This window comes from Bombina bombina, chromosome 2 (assembly GCF_027579735.1).
Source record: "Bombina bombina isolate aBomBom1 chromosome 2, aBomBom1.pri, whole genome shotgun sequence".
Taxonomy (NCBI): Eukaryota; Metazoa; Chordata; class Amphibia; order Anura; family Bombinatoridae; genus Bombina; species Bombina bombina.
Window position 1 is genome coordinate 267154898 of NC_069500.1, and position 24945 is coordinate 267179842.

Here is a 24945-nt window from a genome sequence, read left to right on the forward strand (position 1 = left end):
AGCCCTACACGCTCCCTACAAGCTACCTAATTAACCCCTTCACTGCTGGGCATAATACAAGTGTGGTACGCAGCAGCATTTAGCGGCCTTCTAATTACCAAAAAATAATGCCACAGCCATAAATGTCTGCTATTTCTGAACAAAGGGCATTTGGATGGGCATTGCCCTTAAAAGGGCAGTTAGCTCTTTTGCCGCCCAAAGTCCCTAACCTAAAAATAAAACCCACCCAAAACACACTTAAAAAAACGTAACACTAACCCCCTGAAGATCGACTTACTGGGAGACGTCTTCATCCAAGCCGGGCGAAGTAGTCCTCCAGACGGGCAGAAGTCTTCATCCAAGCCGGGCAGAAGTGGTCCTCCAGACGGGCAGAAGTCTTCATCCAGACGGCATCTTCTGAGCGAGTCCATCTTCAAGACATCCGACGCAGGGCATCCTCTTCATCCGACGACTAACACAGAATGAAGGTACCTTTAAGTGATGTCATCCAAGATGACGTCCCTTAGATTCCGATTGGCTGATAGAATTCTATCAGCCAATCGGAATTAAGGTAGAATAAATCCTATTGGCTGATGCAATCAGCCAATAGGATTGAAGTTCAATCATATTGGCTGATCCAATCAGCCAATAGGATTGAGCTCGTATTCTATTGGCTGATTGAATCAGCTAATAGGATTGAACTTCAATCCTATTGGCTGATTGCATCAGCCAATAGGATTTTTTCTACCTTAATTCCGATTGGCTGATAGAAATTAAATTAAATTATCTAAAATACAATAACAAACAAACACTAAATTAAAGAAAATAATAAACAAATTACAGAAATTTAAACTAATTACACCTAATCTAATAGCCCTATTAAAATAAAAAAGCCCCCCCCCAAAAAAAAACCTAGCCTAAAGTAAACTACCAATAGCCCTTAAAAGGGCCTTTTGTGGGGCATTGCCCCAAAGTAATCAGCTCTTTTACCTGTAAAAAAAATACTGAACTTCAATCCTATTGGCTGATTGCATCAGCCAATAGGATTTTTTCTACCTTAATTCCGATGACGTCACTTAAAGGTACCTTCATTCTGTGTTAGTCGTTGGATGAAGAGGATGCTCCGCGTCGGATGTCTTGAAGATGGACCCGCTCCGTGCCGGATGGATGAAGATAGAAGATGTCGTCTGGATGAAGACTTCTGCCCATCTGGAGGACCACTTTGCCCGGCTTGGATGAAGAGGTCTCCTGGTAAGTCGATCTTCAGGTTGTTAGTGTTAGGATTTTTTAAGGGTGTATTGGGTGGGTTTTATTTTTAGGATAGGGACTTTGGGCGGCAAAAGAGCTAACTGCCCTTTTAAAGGCAATGCCCATTCAAATGCTCTTTTCAGGGCAATGAGGATCTTAGTTTTTTTTATATAGTATTTTATTTGGGGGGTTGGTTGTGTGGGTGGTGGGTTTTACTGTTTGGGAAGTTGTTTGCATTTTTTTTTACAGGTAAAAGAGCTGATTACTTTGGGGCAATGCCCCGTAAAAGGCCCTGTTAAGGGCTATTGGAAGTTTAGTTTAGGCCAGGTTTTTTTTTTTTTTTGGGGTGGGGTGCTTTTTTATTTTAATAGGGATATTAGATTAGGTGTAATTAGTTTAAATTTCTGTAATTTGTTTATTATTTTCTGTAATTTAGTGGAGGGTTTTTTTGTACTTAAGATAATTTAATTTATTTAATTGTTTTTAATTTATGTAATTTATTTAATTATAGTGTAGTGTTAGGTGTTACTTAGGTTAGGTTTTATTTTACAGGTAAATTTGTATTTATTTTAGCTAGGTAGTTATTAAATAGTTAATAACTATTTAATAACTATTCTACCTATTTAAAATAAATACAAACTTGGCTGTAAAATAAAAATAAACCCTAAGATAGCTACAATGTAACTATTAGTTATATTGTAGCAAGCTTAGGGTTTATTTTACAGGTAAGTATGTATTTAGTTTTAAATAGGAATAATTTAGTTAATGATAGGAATTTTTAGTTAGATTTCTTTTAATTATATTTAAGTTAGGGGGTGTTAGGGTTAGACTTAGATTTAGGGGTTAATAACTTTAGTATAGTGGCGGCGACGATGGGGGCAGCAGATTAGGGGTTTATAAATGTAGGTAGGTGGCGGCAATGTTAGGGACGGCAGATTAGGGGTTAATAATATTTAACTAGTGTTTGCGAGGCGGGAGTGCGGCGGTCTAGGGGTTAATATATGTATTATAGTGGCGACGATGTCCGGTTCAGCAGATTAGGGGTTAAAATTTTTCTTTTAGCGTTTACGATGTGGGAGGGCCTCGGTTTAGGGGTTAATAGGTAGTTTATGGGTGACTCGTCTTTGGCAGACTCGTAATACCGGCGCTATGCAAGTCCCATTGAAAAAAGAGGATACACAATTTACGTAAGTGGATTTGCGGTATTGCCACGTCTGGCCAAAAAAGTGAGCGGTACACCTGTACCTACAAGACTCGTAATACCAGTGGGCGTTAAAAAGCAGCGTTAGGACCGGCTAACGCTGCTTTTTAAACCTAACGCAAAACTCATAATCTAGCTGAAAGTGTTTTGGGTTTTTTTTTGCAGCTAACTCCCAGTAGTACATTGCTGCTCCTGCTCTTGATATATGGATAGGAAGTGCAAGCTTAAAAATGCGAGTATCTTTATCTAATATTTATCTTTATCTAATATTGCACCAAATATTCAAAAACTGTGTGCATCCCATCAACCTCATACATCCCATTAAAATAGTAAGAAGCTATTGGTGTTATTAAACTTTTTTTTAATTCTTGCACATACATACTGTTACTTGTAAATAGATTTCATTATTATATAATTTATGTATGTGTCTGTATCTCTTAAAACAAGTTAGTTTAACCTCCTGTTTGCTACTACAACTGAATTACTGTGTCGCAAAATGATGTAGGTCTAAAAAGTGTGTCACCAACATAAAAAGTTTGGAAAGCTCTGATCTATACCTACATATCTATAAATATAAATACCAGAGTGAAGTTGCAGCACTAGTGCAAAGTCTTATAATTTTCTTAAGGTGCTCGCTTGCTCCAAGGGTCCTGCAACAGCACCGTTTCTTCAAATTGAAGTGTGTCTTTATTTAAGTGACATAAGAGAATATAAAAAACAAATACGTTTTGGGCCTAACTAGCCATTAGTCATGCTAGAGCAGTGCTTTCCAAACTGTGTGTCGTGACACATTAGTGTGTCGGCAGCAGTCTGTAAGTGTGTCCCTGCTTCAGCACAAGTTTTTTTTAATTTAACCCCTTAACGACCAAGGACTCACTTAACGACCAAGGACGTGCCTGGCACGTCCTCTGGGGTTTGACGCTCTGGAAGCGATCCTGATCGCTTCCAGCAGCTTCTAAGTTATTGCAGCGATGCCTCAGTATTGAGGCATCACTGCAATACCTTTTTTGGCACACCGATGCAGAGAGGGCAACTCTGTGGCCCTCTCTACATCGCCCAGCGATGGTGCCGATCGTTGGTGGGTGGGAGCAGCTGCAGGGAGGCGGGTGGGCGGCCCATCGCTGGCAATCTTTTGGCCAGCAGTTGGAAAAGATCGCCGGGCTTAACAATTTCAAAGTGGTGGGAGAGGGTGGTGGGTGGCAGTTGTGGATGGGAGGGGGGAAATCATTTTTAAAAATAGATCTAGGAGGGGAGGGGGGAGGGTATGCAGTGGGAGCAGCTACACTACAGAAAAAAGTAGGTATTAAAAAAACACAAAAAAAACAACACATTTAAGTGCAAAGTGGGTACTGGCAGACAGCTGCCAGTACCCAAAATGGTGGGAAATAGTTAGTGGGGGGAGGGTTAGAAAGCTCTTTGGGGGGGATCAATGAGGTTGGGGGCTAAGGAGATATTATACACAGCAGAATATATATATATTTAAAAAAAAATATGAAAAAATAATAATGAAAAAAGCCTTTTATTTTAGTACTGGCAGACTTTCTGCCAGTACTTAAGATGGCAGGGACAATTGTGGGGTGGGGTGGGGGAGGGAGGAGAGCTGTTTGAGAGGGATCATGGGGTGGGATGTGTCAGGTGGGAGGCTGATCTCTACACTAAAGCTAAAATTAACCCTTCAAGGTCCCTACAAGCTACCTAATTAACCCCCTCACTGCTGGGCATATTACAAGTGTGGTGCGCGGTGGAATTTAGCGGCCTTCTAATTACAAAAAAGCTATGCCAAAGCCATAATGCTATTTCTGAACAAAGGGGATCCCAGAGAAGCATTTACAACCATTTGTGCCATAATTGCACAATTTGTTTGTAAATAATTTCAGTTACAGTTTGTAAGTAATTTCAGAAACCTAAAGTCTGTGAAAAAGTTTGTGAAAAAGTGAACAATTTCTTTTATTTGATCGCATTTGGTGGTGAAATGGTGGCATAAAATATATCAAATTGGGCTTAGATCAATACTTTGGGTTGTCTACTACACTACAGCTAAAATTAACCCTACATGCTCCCTACAAGCTACCTAATTAACCCCTTCACTGCTGGGCATAATACAAGTGTGGTGCGCAGCAGCATTTAGCAGCCTTCTAAAATATATATAATTGGGCTTAGATCAATACTTTGGGTTGCCTACTACACTACAGCTAAATTTAGCCCTACACGCTCCCTACAAGCTACCTAATTAACCCCTTCACTGCTGGGCATAATACAAGTGTGGTACGCAGCAGCATTTAGCGGCCTTCTAATTACCAAAAAATAATGCCACAGCCATAAATGTCTGCTATTTCTGAACAAAGGGCATTTGGATGGGCATTGCCCTTAAAAGGGCAGTTAGCTCTTTTGCCGCCCAAAGTCCCTAACCTAAAAATAAAACCCACCCAAAACACACTTAAAAAAACGTAACACTAACCCCCTGAAGATCGACTTACTGGGAGACGTCTTCATCCAAGCCGGGCGAAGTAGTCCTCCAGACGGGCAGAAGTCTTCATCCAAGCCGGGCAGAAGTGGTCCTCCAGACGGGCAGAAGTCTTCATCCAGACGGCATCTTCTGAGCGAGTCCATCTTCAAGACATCCGACGCAGGGCATCCTCTTCATCCGACGACTAACACAGAATGAAGGTACCTTTAAGTGATGTCATCCAAGATGACGTCCCTTAGATTCCGATTGGCTGATAGAATTCTATCAGCCAATCGGAATTAAGGTAGAATAAATCCTATTGGCTGATGCAATCAGCCAATAGGATTGAAGTTCAATCATATTGGCTGATCCAATCAGCCAATAGGATTGAGCTCGTATTCTATTGGCTGATTGAATCAGCTAATAGGATTGAACTTCAATCCTATTGGCTGATTGCATCAGCCAATAGGATTTTTTCTACCTTAATTCCGATTGGCTGATAGAAATTAAATTAAATTATCTAAAATACAATAACAAACAAACACTAAATTAAAGAAAATAATAAACAAATTACAGAAATTTAAACTAATTACACCTAATCTAATAGCCCTATTAAAATAAAAAAGCCCCCCCCCAAAAAAAAACCTAGCCTAAAGTAAACTACCAATAGCCCTTAAAAGGGCCTTTTGTGGGGCATTGCCCCAAAGTAATCAGCTCTTTTACCTGTAAAAAAAATACTGAACTTCAATCCTATTGGCTGATTGCATCAGCCAATAGGATTTTTTCTACCTTAATTCCGATGACGTCACTTAAAGGTACCTTCATTCTGTGTTAGTCGTTGGATGAAGAGGATGCTCCGCGTCGGATGTCTTGAAGATGGACCCGCTCCGTGCCGGATGGATGAAGATAGAAGATGTCGTCTGGATGAAGACTTCTGCCCATCTGGAGGACCACTTTGCCCGGCTTGGATGAAGAGGTCTCCTGGTAAGTCGATCTTCAGGTTGTTAGTGTTAGGATTTTTTAAGGGTGTATTGGGTGGGTTTTATTTTTAGGATAGGGACTTTGGGCGGCAAAAGAGCTAACTGCCCTTTTAAAGGCAATGCCCATTCAAATGCTCTTTTCAGGGCAATGAGGATCTTAGTTTTTTTTATATAGTATTTTATTTGGGGGGTTGGTTGTGTGGGTGGTGGGTTTTACTGTTTGGGAAGTTGTTTGCATTTTTTTTTACAGGTAAAAGAGCTGATTACTTTGGGGCAATGCCCCGTAAAAGGCCCTTTTAAGGGCTATTGGTAGTTTAGTTTAGGCCAGGTTTTTTTTTTTTTTTTTGGGGTGGGGTGCTTTTTTATTTTAATAGGGATATTAGATTAGGTGTAATTAGTTTAAATTTCTGTAATTTGTTTATTATTTTCTGTAATTTAGTGGAGGTTTTTTTTGTACTTAAGATAATTTAATTTATTTAATTGTTTTTAATTTATGTAATTTATTTAATTATAGTGTAGTGTTAGGTGTTACTTAGGTTAGGTTTTATTTTACAGGTAAATTTGTATTTATTTTAGCTAGGTAGTTATTAAATAGTTAATAACTATTTAATAACTATTCTACCTATTTAAAATAAATACAAACTTGGCTGTAAAATAAAAATAAACCCTAAGATAGCTACAATGTAACTATTAGTTATATTGTAGCAAGCTTAGGGTTTATTTTACAGGTAAGTATGTATTTAGTTTTAAATAGGAATAATTTAGTTAATGATAGGAATTTTTAGTTAGATTTCTTTTAATTATATTTAAGTTAGGGGGTGTTAGGGTTAGACTTAGATTTAGGGGTTAATAACTTTAGTATAGTGGCGGCGACGATGGGGGCAGCAGATTAGGGGTTTATAAATGTAGGTAGGTGGCGGCAATGTTAGGGACGGCAGATTAGGGGTTAATAATATTTAACTAGTGTTTGCGAGGCGGGAGTGCGGCGGTCTAGGGGTTAATATATGTATTATAGTGGCGACGATGTCCGGTTCAGCAGATTAGGGGTTAAAATTTTTCTTTTAGCGTTTACGATGTGGGAGGGCCTCGGTTTAGGGGTTAATAGGTAGTTTATGGGTGACTCGTCTTTGGCAGACTCGTAATACCGGCGCTATGCAAGTCCCATTGAAAAAAGAGGATACACAATTTACGTAAGTGGATTTGCGGTATTGCCACGTCTGGCCAAAAAAGTGAGCGGTACACCTGTACCTACAAGACTCGTAATACCAGTGGGCGTTAAAAAGCAGCGTTAGGACCGGCTAACGCTGCTTTTTAAACCTAACGCAAAACTCATAATCTAGCTGAAAGTGTTTTGGGTTTTTTTTTGCAGCTAACTCCCAGTAGTACATTGCTGCTCCTGCTCTTGATATATGCTTAGGAAGTGCAAGCTTAAAAATGCGAGTATCTTTATCTAATATTTATCTTTATCTAATATTGCACCAAATATTCAAAAACTGTGTGCATCCCATCAACCTCATACATCCCATTAAAATAGTAAGAAGCTATTGGTGTTATTAAACTTTTTTTTAATTCTTGCACATACATACTGTTACTTGTAAATAGATTTCATTATTATATAATTTATGTATGTGTCCGTATCTCTTAAAACAAGTTAGTTTAACCTCCTGTTTGCTACTACAACTGAATTACTGTGTCGCAAAATGATGTAGGTCTAAAAAGTGTGTCACCAACATAAAAAGTTTGGAAAGCTCTGTGCTAGAGAGTATTGGTATTTTCCACATTATGGGCTCCATTTATTATTCATTTTGGAAATAAGACTTTCAGTTCTCATATCAGTTTTCTGCAGCTCTCCTTTAGAGAGGCGTACATGTGCGCCCATATTTATCATAAAAACCGTAGTATTTTCACACCAATTTCCAAAGTTGAGCTGCGGCAGATTAATGATAAATCTCTCCATTAGTATTATATATGCGCCTTATTTATCATTAAAAATACTCCCAAATAGACTTGATTTTTTTATAGAACCTGTCAAACTTTTTTTTTTTTTATGAAAATCTTCAATATTTCAATACAAACCTAATATAATAACAATGTAATAAAAAAATATATAATTTTTTTCTTTTTGAATTATGAAAAAACATGTAACCTAATACATGTAATTTAACCAATAAATGCATTTTTTTAAGTTTGAGTCATGTAACAAAGCTTAATATTTGTTAACACATGCTAAAATGCTAACAATAAAAATAGCTGTACAAACAATCTTTGCTTTATCTTCTTCCACACCCCCCTGCAGTACTTATGACTCCTATAGATATGCAAAAATGACAGTGGTGACCAAAAATATGTTAAGACGTCTGTAGATGTATTGCATCTTTACTTGATCTAATATTATTAGTTGTATTCTATAAATAGGGCATATTTCCATCATTAAGACAATTTTCACGGTCCCTTGCCGTAATATTCAATCTTCTTGGCGTAAATTCAAAGTTCTCCACAGTGGTTATGGAGAACTTTCGTGGTCGTATTAGTAGGAGAATTTTTGTTTCTCCTAAGGCGCAAACTAATGATAAATCAGAATTTCGGGGAGAATAAAGGCGTATTTTTAAAAATACTACAGAAAAGGGCATTTTTGTGCTTTCTTTGGCGAGCATGTGCGCCTAGGTGAGAGAGAATAGAGTGGGATAATTTTGCTGTCGCATTTGCTTATTTTTAGACATATTTTACGATGATAAATAGAACGATTACGACAGCGTATTTATAGGCGCAAATGTAGGCGAATTACAATGATAAATGGAGCCCTTTATAGCACCTGTGTGCTCAATTGTTAACTCATTAATACACACATCATACTTTTTAACTGTTACTGCCATCTAGTGTACCTCAATATTATTACACCGTTTATTTCTCTTATGTCACTTAAATAAAGAAACACTTCAATTTGAAGAAATGGTGCTGTTGCCAATCTGTTTTTGAGGACTAGATCCCCGAAAACATTTCATATAAAAGTATGTTGTACTTGTTTTCAAAAGACCTTTGAGTGCTTCTTTTTTGGCTGCTATTTATGGATATCGTTGCACCCAGGCAGATGCCAGTAGGAGGGTCGTGCTGGAACTGAGTTGTTTATATATATATATATATATATATATATATATATATATATATATAAATATATATCTATTTAAAAATACTTACTCTGACCAGTGGGGAAGGAGGTAAGAGAGGAATATCTTTATATCTATTTAAAAAAGACTTACTCTGACCAGTGGGGAGGGAGGTAAGAGAGCTGTTTTGGAGGGATCAAGGGGTGGATAATCCCCACATTACAGCAAAAATTAACTTTACAAGCTAACTGTATAACACCTTTGTCCCCATGAATTTCAGGAGTGTAGTGCGCAGCAGCAATTAGCAGCCTTCTAAATGACAAAAAAACAATGGCAAAGCCATGCATGTCTGCTATTTCTAAACAAAGTGGACCCCAAAAAAGCTTTTACAACCATTTGTCTTATGACTGCATTAGTTGTGTGTAAATAATTTAATAAAGAGAAACTCAGTTTTCGAAAAAGTTTAAATTTTGTCTATATAATCCTATCTGTTGGCCAAATAGTACCATCAAATATACCAAAATGGGCCTAGAGCAATACTTTCAGTTTTCTACTTGAAAAATATATATCATTTTCATAGGTAAATCAAAGAACAAAGGCTCTATTTCTGTTTAAACTGAGTGGTACCGAAAATGCTAAAAATTATCCAGTACTTTGTGAAGTTTTTCTCTGAAATGTACAATAGCAAAGGGGTTGGAGATTCTTTACAGTCGGATGTGGCTACTGAGAAAATTATGAGGTAAAATATCTTCCGTTTTACATGTGATATGTTCTATTTAGTGTTTTACTGATATGCTGGTTCACTTTCAAGCTATTCAACATTTGGGTATCATGTCCCTTTAATAATATACTTTTAGCAGATATTTTTGGCTATAGGAATCTCATAAGGTTTGCTGGTTTTCTTAAGTTTTTGCTCCCTTTTCTTCATTATTTCTTTAAAATGTTCTTCTTCTTTCTTTTGCTTTTCATGTAGTTCTGCTTTCAAGGTTTCTTCATCTTCTTTCATTCTAATGTGTAGTTCCTTCTCCCACTGTGAAGTATAAAGGATATTTATAAGGTGAGATAATTAGCTGCATTCTATAAACAAAGTAAAGTTGTTTTAATACATTACCACAGACAACAGCGTAACTGCATTTTTACATTTCTGTATAGGGATACCAATAATGAATTATCAATTTAAATCAATTTTATAGATGGTATTTCTGGGTCATGCTAATGTTTGTTTTATTACTTTTTTTTTTTTTTAACCAAATCAGGAATGGTGAACTGTAATAGCATTTAGGTGCACAACATTGGAATGTGAAATATTTACAGTAAATACATAGTTAAACACTTTATTAAATATGAATATTGCATAAATATGATTTCACATATTTTCAGCTACTTGACTGCAAAGGGCTCGAATGCACACACACACACATATATATATATATAAATATATATATATATACCTATACAGTATATATATATAAAAACACAGGATTATCTTCTGACCTAATAGAGGGTTGAATAGCAGAGGTAAGGTTGTCTCTATAGGATATCTAAACTACAATACTCAGGGCAGAGGCCCCTATTAAATAGATGGTACTTTGGCAACAATTGAAATTCAAGGACCAAAGAAAAAGCTGTTAATTCATAGGCCCCTATTTAAGAAAGTCTGGCGGACCTGATCCGACAGTGCGGATCAGGTCCGCCAGACCTCGCTGAATAAGGCGAGCAATACGCTCGCCGTATTCAGCATTGCACCAGCAGCTCACAAGAGCTGCTGGTGCAACGCAGCCCCCTGCAGACTCGCGGCCAATGGGCCGCCAGCAGGGGGTGTCAATCATCCCGATCGTACTCGATCGGGTTGATTTCCGGCGATGTCTGTCCGCCTGCTCAGAGCAGGCGGACAGGTTATGGAGCAGCGGTCTTTATGACCGCTGCTTCATAACTGCTGTTTCTGGTGAGCCTGCAGGTTCGCCAGAAACACAGGGCATTAAGCTCCATTCGGAGCTTGATAGATAGGCCCCATAGTATTCAAAAATGATATGCTGGAAGTACTTTGTGTTCCCTATAAATATAGCGGTCCTAGTAGTATAATTAAATCAAGTTCAGTCTGTATATATTCATGAATGATTATGGCACATTGTGATGTTCCATGTACATAGAGAGTGAATAATATAAACCTTGTAAACTGGACTGAAATTAACCTTGATATTCTGCAAGTGTATTTGGTTTACTCAGTTATACACATGAGAACTGGATAAAAAGGACTATATTTTTACGTGAGCCAGTAGAATTAACTAGACAAAAAGTAACAGAGTTGCTGTTTATCAAAATCGAAACAACGTATACATATATAGGGGCCTATCTATCAATCTCCGAATGGAGCTTGATGCCCTGTGTTCCTGGCGAGCCTGCAGGCTCGCCAGAATCATCAGTTATGAAGCAGCGGTCACAAAGACCGCTGCTCCATAACCTGTCGGGTTGTTTGACACCTCTCTGCTGGGGGCCCATTGGCCGCGAGTCTGCAGGGGGCGGCGTTGCACCAGCAGCTCTTGTGAGCAGCTGGTGCAATACTGAATACTGAATACGGAGAGCGTATGCTGTTAATTTACGTGCTGGCACTTAAGAGTTACCCTGTTCTCACCTGGAAGTATCAGTCTACTGGGCGACTGTTTGGTTCCAGTATGCTGTGAATGCACCTGCAGGTGCTCTTGATCTTGTAAGTAAGATTGCTCATTTTACCATTGTTCTGTTTAAACGTTACTGGGCTATGGTATGCACATTTTGTGTCCACTTAGGAATCTGATAACAACTATCACCAAGGGCTCCGATTGACTCCTGATGTTCACCAGTGAGCTGGACCACTGAGAGGCTCCAGTCTGTCCCAATAGCACCAAAGGGTGCGTCCTCTTTGTGAGTATCCAATTGTCATTTGTGTGGATTGCAGATTTTGGTTTCTGGCTGTACTAGGCCATGTTTGGCGCCTCTGTGTTCTCTCTTTTTTCAATTTTACCAATATGGACTATTATCGTCTGTTAGTGTGTCTTCTATATAGGTGCACATTTTATCTGTAATTAAATATATCAAGCATTCATGACAGAGGCATATAAATGAGACCAAATAATACCGCTAGATTATTCCCCTATATTAGGGTACTATAAATAATATATCTCAAATATCTTTTACTAGTATTACAGTTCTATGTTTGTGCTGAAGAAGAAAGGTTGCCGGTGCCTTTTCTATTACAATCCCAAATCGGAATTAGTATCAGTTTAATATATAAGATAAAATAACTGCTTTGCAGAGAGATTCTAACGTTAACCTGCGTTAACCCACTATATAAATACTACTCCTAACACCAACAGACCAGCCATAGTATCATTGCTTTGTATACACCTTACGATTGAAGTGTGATGGCAATTTGCAATACAATTTTTTAGGTTAGGAATCCTGCTAAGTTTAAAAAAACGAATGATAGCCCATTAACTCCCAACCTCCCCTTAGGGACCGCTATATTTATAGGGAACACAAAGTACTTCCAGCATATCATTTTTGAAGACTATGGATTAACAGCTTTATTTTAGGTCCTTGAATTTCAATTGTTGCCAAAGTACCATCTATTTAATAGGGGCCTCTGTCCTATAGAGACAACCTTACCCCTGCTATTCAACCCTCTTTTAGGTCAGAAGATAATCCTGTGTTTTCAAATTGTGTTGTCCATTATTTTAATTTGCCCCAATAAAAGTTATTTTTTAACTTATATTTTCTCCTTTAATATATGTCTGCTCATCAGTCTAGTTCATAATAAGGGACTCTGAGTGCTTCAAGGTGTACATTCCTTGCAGTCCTGTACTGCTTTCTTTAAATATTAACCAGTACACAGCACCTATTGTGATATACTATACGATAGGGTAGAAGGGCATAATATAATACCTCCTCTTACCAATAACTTATTATCACATTGAGTTCCCTCTCATTTCCCTAGTAGTGCCATTGGGCCTTTTTCTACAAATATATATATATATATATATATATATATATATATATATATATATACATACATATTTAAACATGTATGTATACAGTATATAGACAGAAGGCAGGCCAGCACTCATGGTTAACATTTCATCCACCAAGTGTGCTTCCATAGTATTGATAGTAATAAAGAATGGGGATGCACCCGCCAGGATTTCAAAAGTTACCTTTAATGTAACATTTCGGGGTGTTACCCCCTTTGTCAGACAATACAAAATAACATTATTATATTTTGTATTGTCTGACGAAGGGGGTAACACCCCGAAATGTTACATTAAAGGTAACTTTGGAAATCCTGGCGAGTGCATCCCCATTATTTACTACAATCCTATAATATAAAAGGCCAAGTGTGTTTGTCTGAAGCTGTCATGCGCAGTAGAGAAAGCACGAGGACAAACACACCTGGCCTTAGAGTCCCTACCTGATCTGCGGTGCGGGCAGAAGTGGACGTGGCCAGGCATGAGCGGGGGGCGTGGCCGGGTGTGAAGGGGGTGGGCCATGTGTGAAGGGGGAAGAGCCGGGCGCGGTCACGCATGCAAGATAGAGGGGAGAGAGATAGAGAGAGGTAGAAAGAGTGGGAGAGAACAAAAGAGATGGGAAAGAGCTAAACATATGATAAGAAAGGGAAAAGTGCAAGAGAGGGGGGAGAGAGAGCAAATAGAGGGGGAGAGAGAGCAAAAGAAGAGAGGGGGAGAGAGAGAGAGAGGGGAGAGAGAGAGAGCGGGGGGAGAGAGAGAGAGGGTGGAGAGAGAGGGGGAGAGAGGGGGGAGAGAGAGAGGGGGGAGAGAGATAGAGGGGGGGGGAGAGAGAGGGGGAGAGAGGGTGAGAGAGATGGTGAGAGAGAGGGGTGAGAGAGAGGGTGAGAGAGAGAGGGTGAGAGAGAGAGGGGGGATATAGAGAGGGGGGAGAGAGAGAGGGGGAGAGAGAGGGGGGGAGAGAGGGGGAGAGAGAGAGGGGGGAGAGAGAGGGGTAGAGAGAGGGGGTGAGAGAGGAGGGGGGTGAGAGAGGAGGGGGGTGAGAGAGAGAGGGGGGTGAGAGAGAGGGGGGGTGAGAGAGAGAGGGGTGAGAGAGGGGGGAAGAGAGAGAGATGGGGAGAGAGAGAGAGGAGAAAGAGAGGGGGGAGAGAGAGGGGGAGAGAAAGGGGGGGAGAGAGAGTGAAAAAGAGATGGGGAGAGAGAGAGTGCAAAAGAGAGGGGGGAGAGAGAGCGCAAAAGAGAGGGTGAGAGAGAGCAAAAGAGAGGGGAGAGAGAGCGCAAAAGAGAGGGGGAGAGAGCGCAAAAGAGAGGGGAGAGAGCGCAAAAGAGAGGGGGGAGAGAGAGAGCGCAAATGAGAGGGGGGAGAGAGAGAGCGCAAAAGAGAGGGAGGGAGAGAAAGCTCAAAAGAGAGAGGGAGAGAGCGCAAAAGAGAGGGGGAGAGAGAAAGAGCAAAAGAGAGGGGGAGGGAGAGAGCGCAAGGGGTGGGATCGCTATACTGCAAAAAATGGCCCGTGTGAACGGGCTTTAGGACTAGTATATACAGTATATATATATATATATATATATATATATATATATATATATATATATATGTACTCTATCTCTATAATAAAGTCCTTTGCAGACCTTTTTTTCTGACAACCTAGACCTCATATCTTTGAGCCCTTATAACTTTGTAATGCAATATTTTATTAATATTTTTTATCAGACAGTGTTATCATGAGTGTAACTGTACTTTTAAATGTAATTAACCAGAGCTCTGAGGTCGCAATATCCCGACACGCGTCAATTCAAATTCAATTATGCTCCAGCATTTACTTTCAACCCGTAAAATTGCGCTATTTCTGACACACACAAAGAGCAACAATAAACCTGATATCGCTTGCGCACAACAGCGCACCACTTGTAATCTAGCCCTAGATGTGATCAGCTAGCTCCCTTTGCAGTGTTTTAACATGCAATCAACAGTGCACTAATGAAAATCCTCTAACAAATGAAAGCATTTTATTTTTTGCATTCTATGTCCCTTGAAGCTCACACAACAAAAAGTGTAGATATAATTCAAGTACGTTTTATTTAACATGTTACATTACAACCATTTTCAAAAGGCAGCAATTACAATTGCTGGATGCACTTGCTAGAGAAGCAATACATTTTTGAAATACAAGAAAGTCATCTACAACACCAAAGGCCTGTGATAATCTTCTAAATGAATGGAGAATGATAATGTTTATATTTAGAAAAAGATCAGTTGCTGTTATTGATTTTCTTGTGCTACAAAGAACAGATCAAATATTTTTATAAATGTGAACAGCAGGAGGCAGCTTCAAAGTAAATACATTATCATTACTATAGGTTCCATTTATCAAGCCATCAACAAGCTGAAAATATGAGAACAGCTGCACAGTGTAACTCAAATTTCAAAAATCAAAACAGCTGATTATTGTTGTGTTACATTTAAGGTCCCAAACAACGTAATTTATCAATTTTATCATGTTCACAATTTGCATAATAACTCAAATGTGCCCAGCATATAACCTGTCTCATATAACAGAAAATGTCACAATCACAGGAAATCTGAGGCATTGGGGCATATGTATCAAGGTCCGTATGGAGCTTGATGCCCCGTGTTTCAGCAGTTATGAAGCAGCGGTCACAAAGATTGCTGCTCTATAACCTGTGCTCTGAGCAGGCGGACAGACATCGCCACAATACAACCCGATCACGTACGATCGGGTTGATTGACACCCCCCTGCTGGCCGCGAGTCTCTTGTGAGCTGCTGGTGCAATGCTGAATACGGCGAGCGTATTGCTCGCTGTATTCAGCGAGGTCTGGCGGACCTGATCTGCGGGAGCATTTTTTAAATCCTTTACAGTCTTTGGGCTCGAATATAAGTGAAGAGCTAAATTATCACGCTCCTGCAAACAGGCAAATTTGCCGGTCTGCAGGAGCGCGATAATTAACCAGCCATTACAAGTGGCTGGTTATTGCTACTGCGAGTAGCAATTAGCACTACGAAAATTAACCAGACATTAGATTTCTGGTTAATTTTCTAAAGTGGCCCAAATGCCCTTAAAATAGAGGGAATTGCAGTTTTTTGTTTTTTTTTTAAATCTAGCACTAGGCAGTTTTGGGGCTTTAAAGTTTTTGGGAGTGGGTGTCAGAAAAAAAACGGCACTGAAAATAGCCTTTACATTGTGGTCTATGGGAACTGTGTGTTCACATGGACTGCAATGTAAATATATATGTGTATGGTTAAATACATATATATTTTTGAGTATATACACATAAATATATCGGTATATATTCATATACATATATATATTAAAAAATGCTGCCCATCGCTGCACTACATACCTCCTTCACTGCGCAAGGTTCTGATGCTGTCTGTGATTATTGTGCGCTGGTATTATTGCATGCAAGCGATATTTAGGGCTCCACTTGCAATCTGGCCCTTTGTGTTTACCACCTTAATTGGAAGTTTATTCCATGAATTAGTATGCACAAATACAAGAAAGGACAAATGATATATATTCAAATGTCAAAGAATGATAAGGCCGCACCAATGCTTAATTTAAATGCAACTGTATTTATTGTGAGAACAAAAATTAAGAACCATCACTTAATAGCAAGAAAATTCATAATATAAATCACATCACACATATTTCATCAATATTCGATCTATATAAAACAGGTTAATCAGTTTAGCTGAAAGAATTATTTTGAAGCACTTAGTGCAAATAGCACGTTTCCCAGCTGATTAGGACAAAAGTTCACAAGCAGTTTTAGGAGCACTTAGTGGCAAAGCACGCCCCATACAGCCTGAAGGGCGTAGAATTAAAATATGCAAATGTCCATTCAGATTACTTTATGCCAGGGAAATACTTAGATCTGTATTTTAAGGCTTGATGTTTATTGCAAGCGATCTTGCCCCACTTGCAAAAATAACTTTTATATGATCCATAAGTAGTATCTCACCGTTCGTAACAATGTTGCAGCTTGACTTTGGAGTATCCAGACACCTCAAGTGCCGGTAAGTCGAAATTCACTGAGTGTATAGAAAGTTGCAATTCTGATTCAGAGTAGGACAGATAGCTCAACATGCATGCACTGTGGCTGAGCTCCGTAGCAACCCGAGGGTTGCAGGTTCGATCCCTGGCGAGGTCCACTCAGCCTTTCATCCTTCCGAGGTCGATAAAATCAGCAGCGCCTTGTGACCCTTAGGGGTGAGTAGTCGCACTTTACAAGTACCCAATACATACATACAATACAGTATCAAAGTGAGATGTAGACACTTCAATCATACAGCCCATCTGTCCGCAAATGCTGCTTGTAAACAATGTGATCAAGCAAATGCAATTTCCTGCGTTTATTGTATCACCAAACAAACTCTATGTGTGTGTGCCAAATGACGCATTTCGCCCATCCACTAAGGGGCTTGGCCAGGACTTTGTCAGATTCATTGTGAGTAAGCAAAACAGCTTCTTTATAGCGTCCATATTACTTTATCTTACAACTTCTTAAAGCTGTATACCATCTGTTTGGTAGTCTGATTCATATCAGTCATATTTCATAGCATAAATCACATCATACATATTTAATCAATATTCGATCTATATAAAACAGGTTAATCCGTTTAGCTGAAATAATTATTTTAAAGCACTTCCCAGCTAATTACGACAAAAGTTCACAAGCAGTTTTAGGAGCACTTAGTGCCGAAGCACACCCCATACAGCCTGAAGGGTGTAGAATTAAAATATGCAAATGTCCATTCAGATTACTTTATGCCAGGGAAATACTTAGATCTGTATTTTAAGGCTTGATGTTTATTGCAAGGGATTTTCTCTCAACGATCTTGCCCCTCTTGCATAAATACCTTTTACATGATCCGTAACCCAAAGTAAGTATCTCACTGTTTGTAACAAATTTGCAGCTTGACTTTTGAGTATCCGGACACCTCAAGTGCCGGTAAGCCAAAACCCACTGCGTGTATACAAAGTTGCAATTCCGATGCAGAGTATCAATCATACAGTCCATCTGTTGGCAAATGCTGCTTGGAAACGATGTGCTCAAGCGAATGCAATTTCCAGCGTGTAAGGCATCACCAAACCAAACCAAACCAAACCATGTGTGTGTGCCAAATGACACGTTTCGCCCCTCCCACTAAGGGGTTTGGCCAGGGCTTTGTCAGATTCATTGTGAGCGAGCAAAACAGTTCCTTTATAGCGTCCATACTACTTCAACTTACAACTTCTTAAAGCTGTATACCATCTGTTTGGTGGTCTTATTCATAACAGTCATATTTCAATAGTATGGAAGTACAATTTGAAAAACACCAGCATCCTTACACGCTAGCTTTAACTATCAATCACATTGTTTGTTATTAACACAAACTAAATATTATTAATTTGATAATTTAATCATCTGTGTTTGTTGGGGTCGGATCAGAAGGAAAATGAAGCTGCGACGATGTAAGTAAAACTCCTGCAGAATGCTCACAGGAACAGGAAACCTTCACACCCAGCTGGGTTCAAAGGCACAAAGTTCGCCCACACCCACTCTCAGTGGCACCAGGGCCCAAGTGCTGGGGGGGGGGGGGGCCATAGCTGTCAGTCTATACAAAGGTGTGTGCAGAATGTGTTCAATCCAAATACAGGGGAGCCTTTTACTAGTGCAGTCATCTACTGTATCTATCTATCTATCTATCCATCCTCAAAATCATTGCAGAGTGCAGCATGTATATCATTACAATCACTTACAAATAAGTTACATTTGGGGGCGGGGTCAAAAATAAATTTGCACCAAGGCCCTCTGCTGAGTCAGTTACAGCCTTGCCCTATATTAAGAAATGACTTTGTTTCAGAATTCTGAACATTGTACGGTACTATTTTATATGGCTAGTAAAGAAAGTTACCGCACAATGCTGGGGTAAATATTGTTTTATGCTACTTGAGATAGAACTGTCAAAATGTGAATAAAACTGCCTTGCATACTGTGGCATCATTTAAGTCAATCAATTTCCTATAGACTTAAAAAAATGTCTGCACCCTTACAACAAATCACTTTAATAAAAAACTACTACTACTGAAAAACAAAAATGGTAGGAGAGACATATATTTTTTTTATTAGAATGTCCCTTTAAAAGAGCATACATACTTGCATGTTTCCAGACAAGCTGATACTGCCATAATGTATAGGAGTTTGCTTTTTGTGGAATTTAATTAAAGGGACATAAGAAGCAATAATAAAATGCTCTAATGTACTAGAGTATTTTTATTGCACAATTACTTGAACAGAAGTATGTCTTTTAACCATGTAAATGGATTGAAGGAGGACTTTTTTAGTCACCAAGTGTGTACCTTTACAACAGTAAAGCTGAGACAGTTGCCCTTATCAGCCAGTGCAAATTAGTACCAAACAGTACTGCAGTATCAGATTGCATTTATGTTTAAACAGCTTTTTTGTTAATATTTTTTTCAGACAAAAAAATATTTTCAATATGAAAAAATGATTCTCTCTCACATGCACCATAGCTAACGTCAGCTCCAGGCTGCCCTACTGAAACAAAGCTAAACACAGCAGCTGAAAATTCTTCTATAAATATTTTTTTTATTATTAAAGCTCAATTGCTAAAATATGATACGGATACAGGCATACCTCTTTTTAATGCGCTTTTGCAGGTATTGCATTTTCTACAAATGGAAGTTTTGAGTCCAATATATATATATATATATATATATATTCCATTCTCAGTAAAGCCTATGATCGATCACCACCCCGCATAGATTTAGGGACGTGATCGATTAATATAGTCCTCATCGTGGAGATGGCATATCCCGCTTGTAGGAAATAATGAGCCACAGGTTGATCCGAATTGCCCTTATCAAGGGCCAGCCTTATAGCAGATTTGTGGTTGGCCAACCTCTCTCTGAATGTGGTTATCGTTTTCCCCACTTAATAAAGGGAACATGGACAGATAATTACATAAATGACATGATCAGAAGTACAGGTCAATTGATGCCGAATGGTAAATCTTTTGTTGGTATGATTATGATGTTATGTATTGCCAGACAACATGCCGTTGCAGGTCGTACAATTACCGCACCTATAACAGTCTTTTTTCTTTTGTGGTAGCCAGGTGCTCTTCTGGTAACTTTGTACTGGATCAGTGTGCACCAACAAGTTTCTAAGGTTCTGCGCCCTCTTATAAACCAGCCGAGGTGGTGAAATCTCGCCAAATGGTAAGCTGGTATCCGTTGATACAATCGGTAAATGTTGTTTGATAACCTCCTGTACTTTATGTGATGCTGGGGTGTAAGTAGTGATATAATTCAAACGTTGTTCAGCAGGCTTCTGTGGTTGATTGCTAATGGATTGCTGGGCCATTATGTGTGCTTTCTCACATTGTGTCATGATAAGTGGTTCCGGGTACCCTCTATTGATGAACTTCTGTGCCATTGTATCCAGCTGTTGTTTCTTGTGAGCCTCCTCTGTGTTGTTGCGTACAACATGCAGGAGCTGAGAGGAACTAACCCCTGTTTTCTGAAATCTAGGGTGAAAACTATTAAAGTGTAGTATGGAATTTTTATCAGTAGGTTTGTTATAGAGAGTAGTAAATAACCTCAACCCATCTGCTGTCTCACTCTTGTATATCTCAAGATCAAGGAAATGGATTTTATCATTATCTATATCCATCTTGAACTGTACAGTAGAATTAATGGAATTCAAATAATTAAACCACACATGTAGAGACTCCAAATCCCCCTTCCAAACAAGGAATACATCATCTATATACCGACGATAAAACCTATTTACAGGCCGTGCACAGAGTGGTTGCTTTGCTGGTGAGTGCTGATCTCTTTGTACACATATATATATATATATATATATATATATATATACATATACATATACAGTATATATATATACATATATATACAGTATATATATATATATATATATATATATATATATATATATATATATATATATATATATATATATATATATATATATATATATATATATATATAGATAGATGTATATATATATTAAAATAAGAACTTACAATTGGGAGAAAAACTTACAGAAACCTTTGAAAACAAAGGTATATTTTCTGATATATATAAATAAGCCTAGATCGCAAGGGCTGATCCTAGACCTGGTGCAGAACCCTTATTATAATATAGATTAAAATATTTTTCAAAGAGGAAAAGATATATAAATACAGTAGAGCTATATGAGATACTGTGAATAAAGTAGGGGATTTCAGCACTCAAAATTAACTATTTGTTGATCTAATATGTAGATTAAAGGCTGGTATATTGTATCAAACAATGAAACACAAGCACACATTGGTCCAAATAATATGCAATTAATTTATTGCTAAAACAACATATTTTACGAATAGGGTAGTTCATACTAATGCACCACCAAACATATACCACTGAAGTGGATAGCATAGATCAAATATAACCGGTACTGACAGCAAATAAAAATCATAGATAAATTACCAGTGTTATTAAACATATAGATGGGTAATTCAACACTTAGCAAAGGACTGTTAACCAAAGGCAAAAAGAGTCCCCAGAGCAAAGTCCCAGATAAACAGACTTCTTTCCTTTTATAAACATATCCTCTGAGAGAAATAAAACCGTGATGATCACTATTGCTTGATTGTACCGTGACCTTTATAAAGCTGACAAGACCGAGGTAAGAGCGTCCTCCAAAATCAGCTTTTACAAATACAAGAATTTGTTGGTTAAAGGCTTGCTTATCCAAAGTGGTAATTGAAGTGCAACAAAACATACAACCTTATCCTAGTTGTTTTAACTTCAAGCAGCAAAGTCCGGGCATTTAAGGCACTTTCTGAGGCATAACAGATAACGGACCGGGACCACGCCTCCGACATCCAGTCTCACCCAAATCATTCCGTCTCGTCCCCTTGCTCCATGAGACACAGGTCGAACTTGAGACACTTTGGTAGACTTTCCTCGCCTCCGCCAGATCACTTCCGGACTTGATACTGTGCAACACCGTTAGTAGATACAGGTGCCCACAATTTCTGCATTAGTTTGAATGACTCTGTCGACACGCGTTTCGCCCAGCAATGCTTTGCGGTAGGGGCCTCGTCAGGACTGTCGATCACAATGTAACGCTTCATCTTTTATTTGTTGCTTTTCATTGAAGGAGTGGCTGAGGTGTGTGCTCGCTTTCCAATCACGCAAGCATTCTTTGTTACACCTCCTTTTATTTATGTTACATAGCTTACATTTATTATCTAAGCTACAAAACTATCATACAGAAAAAAGCAACAAATTATGAAAACTAATAGGCGTAACAAATCCATTGCAGTACCAAAAGACCAATACATGCTGAGTCTCTATAAAACATCTCTAAACAACATATGAGACACAACGTAACTAGGCTCTCATATATCAATAGACAGCATAGGATGAATATATGAAACTATATATAATATAATGCGCAAGCATTTTCCTGCCAAAATAAATCTCATAAACCTTTAAGATTATACTCAAGTAGTTAGTTATTTAGATTTTTTGTTTATTTATAAACCCAACGTAATAGAAAAATTTATTTTTGAATCTATATATCGTTCAGTTTATAAATCAGGAATGATTAAAAGCCAATATACAAATAAAATGAGATACTCATATTTCATTTATAAATGTATATATCATTCAGTTTACAAATTAGGAATGATTTAAGACCATTATGTTAAGCGTTATCCAGCTTATCAAATTGTTGAAAATATTTAACCCAAAAAGGACCCATACTCAATTCTCTCATTTAGGCCAAGGGGGGACATTGTTTTAAGCACGTATGTCCATCTTGCTTCTTTGTTTAAAAGACATTTATTGTTATTAATTGCCAATTGTGAGATAAAATATCTCTTATATTTTGCCATTGACAATTAAATGTAGTAATCAATCTTATGTAGTTGTCAGTTGTAACATCAGTTTTTTTAGAATACAGTAGATCATTTCGATTAAGTCTCCTAACTTTATTTAACGTTTTTTTTTTTAAAACTTTATTTTTCAATTAAAGGACACTGTAGAAAAACACATCAATATTGGGTATGGTAACAGTTCACAAAGGAAACAGTACATTGAGTCTATATCGGTTACACATTGTCTCTTTACATATCTAATTGTCCATAAGTTGCCATAAGAATTCATTTCCTGACGCCGTCAGGGAACAGCATCAGTTCATCCCTGAGTTGTCATAACAGTACCTTCTTTTTTTTTTAAATTCCCTTACCCTCCCAGTAGACCTTCTCACCCCCCACTCACCTAACCCTCTGCCACACAATTATAGAAGTCAACGAAGTTTGTTAATAATCATTTGCCAGGCAGATGACATCATTGAGGAGCATTATCTAAAATGGTAATTACACATTTTACTCGTCCTATATCAAAGGGTGATAAACAATGAACGGTTTTAACATTAAATAGATAATCCTGCAGCCACGACTGCCAGGCAGAGCAGGTTTCATAAATCCTTTCCTCTCTCTCTCCCCCAACCGCAACACCAGGACAGACCGCTGAAAGTAGAAATTTAAGTGTTTGCATGGTGGTTTTCATGGTGCATATGTATGACTCCCATTTCCTCATGAAAGGCCTAGTTCTTTTTTGCACGTCCCTCAAAGTGTCAGCTACCACATATATTACTTGTTGTTGCATACTAGCCTTGAGTTGTGGAATCGTGGGAGGAGCAGGGCCCAACCATCCCTGAAAGATCAGTTTCCTAGCCTGGAGAATGATATTGATTATCAATTTGCTTGCGGTGTTGGGTGCAAGAGTGGAGGTGTCAAGAAGCAGTATCAGTGTAGGGGAAACCCCTACCTCAATATGAAATGTGGTTTTTATCCAATTTATTACCATCCCCCAGAACTGACGGATTTTAGGACAATCCCATAGCATGTGTGGTAAGTTTGCGTCCAGTGCCTTACATTTCTGACAGAGACCCTCCGCACCTGGCCTCCATTTTTTAAAGATTACAGGTGGTATGTACAAAGTTTGTAAAAGTCTGATGTGTGGTTCTCTGTTAACCGCTGATAATGTCGCTCCTCTCGACTGTTGTATACTTTTCTTAATCAGATCTGTCGTGATTTCCGTATTTAGGTTGTCTGACCAACTATCACTTATGTGTTTGGTTGTTGCTTCATTCGTGTGCTTCATGCAGATCCTATATATCGGAGTTATAGATGTTTCCCCCTGTGTGACCCTATGTAAGAGCCTATTTATGTCTAAGTTCTGGTCTGTGATCTCCTTGTGCTGAAGCAGGTCACTAACATAATGTCTCGCCTGTAGGTATGCAAAGTGGTGTTTGTGGGGCCGATCAAATTGCAACTGTATTTCTTGGAAAGATTTGACTTTCATGTCTAAGGTGTTTACAAACTGTAAGAAAAAGAAGAGCGCAACCTCATCCGGTAAAAAAGTTCATCTTTATTGTTTAAAGTACATGGATAAAATTCCAGCAGCAGCAGGAAACATAGAACAGGGATGAAAGGTCTGACTAGTTTCGGCTATCTCGCCGTAATCGTAAACCTGTACATCTTAAAATTGTATCGGTTTAAAAATACTTTACTATTCTCTGATTGGTTGGAGAGAGGGCGTTGTTTGCTAAAGCATATTAACTCCATGAGTGCTGAAAGGGGTAGTAGGAGCTAGATGACTGTACATACTGAATCAAGGAGTATTTTATTGAAAACTGTTGTACACCAGTATGTTCTTAAGGTGACAGATTATATATACAGAAAGAGAGGAGGTTGGAATAATACCCAAGTAAATCATAAATCCCTATATCTAAACATAGATTTGAAATGGTTTTAGTATTTTTTTACCATATTATTGATTACAATGCTGCATAAACATGTCTAACCCTTTTATATCAAGATTCAAAAATGTTTCTCATGTCACATATAATTCAAGGACAAGGGTAATATATACACATACATGTATCTAT

The 24945-nt window shown here is 38.4% G+C and overlaps 1 protein-coding gene across 1 annotated transcript in view; it reads right to left on the reverse strand.

The window, feature by feature from the left end:
- Positions 1-9811: 9811 nt before the first annotated feature.
- Positions 9812-24945, reverse strand: part of TMEM232 (transmembrane protein 232) — a 403406-nt gene continuing 388272 nt past the window's right edge. The window contains exon 17 of the mRNA XM_053699731.1: positions 9812-9988. Coding sequence (XP_053555706.1) covers positions 9812-9988 — 177 coding nt within the window. The remainder of the gene's footprint in view (positions 9989-24945) is intronic.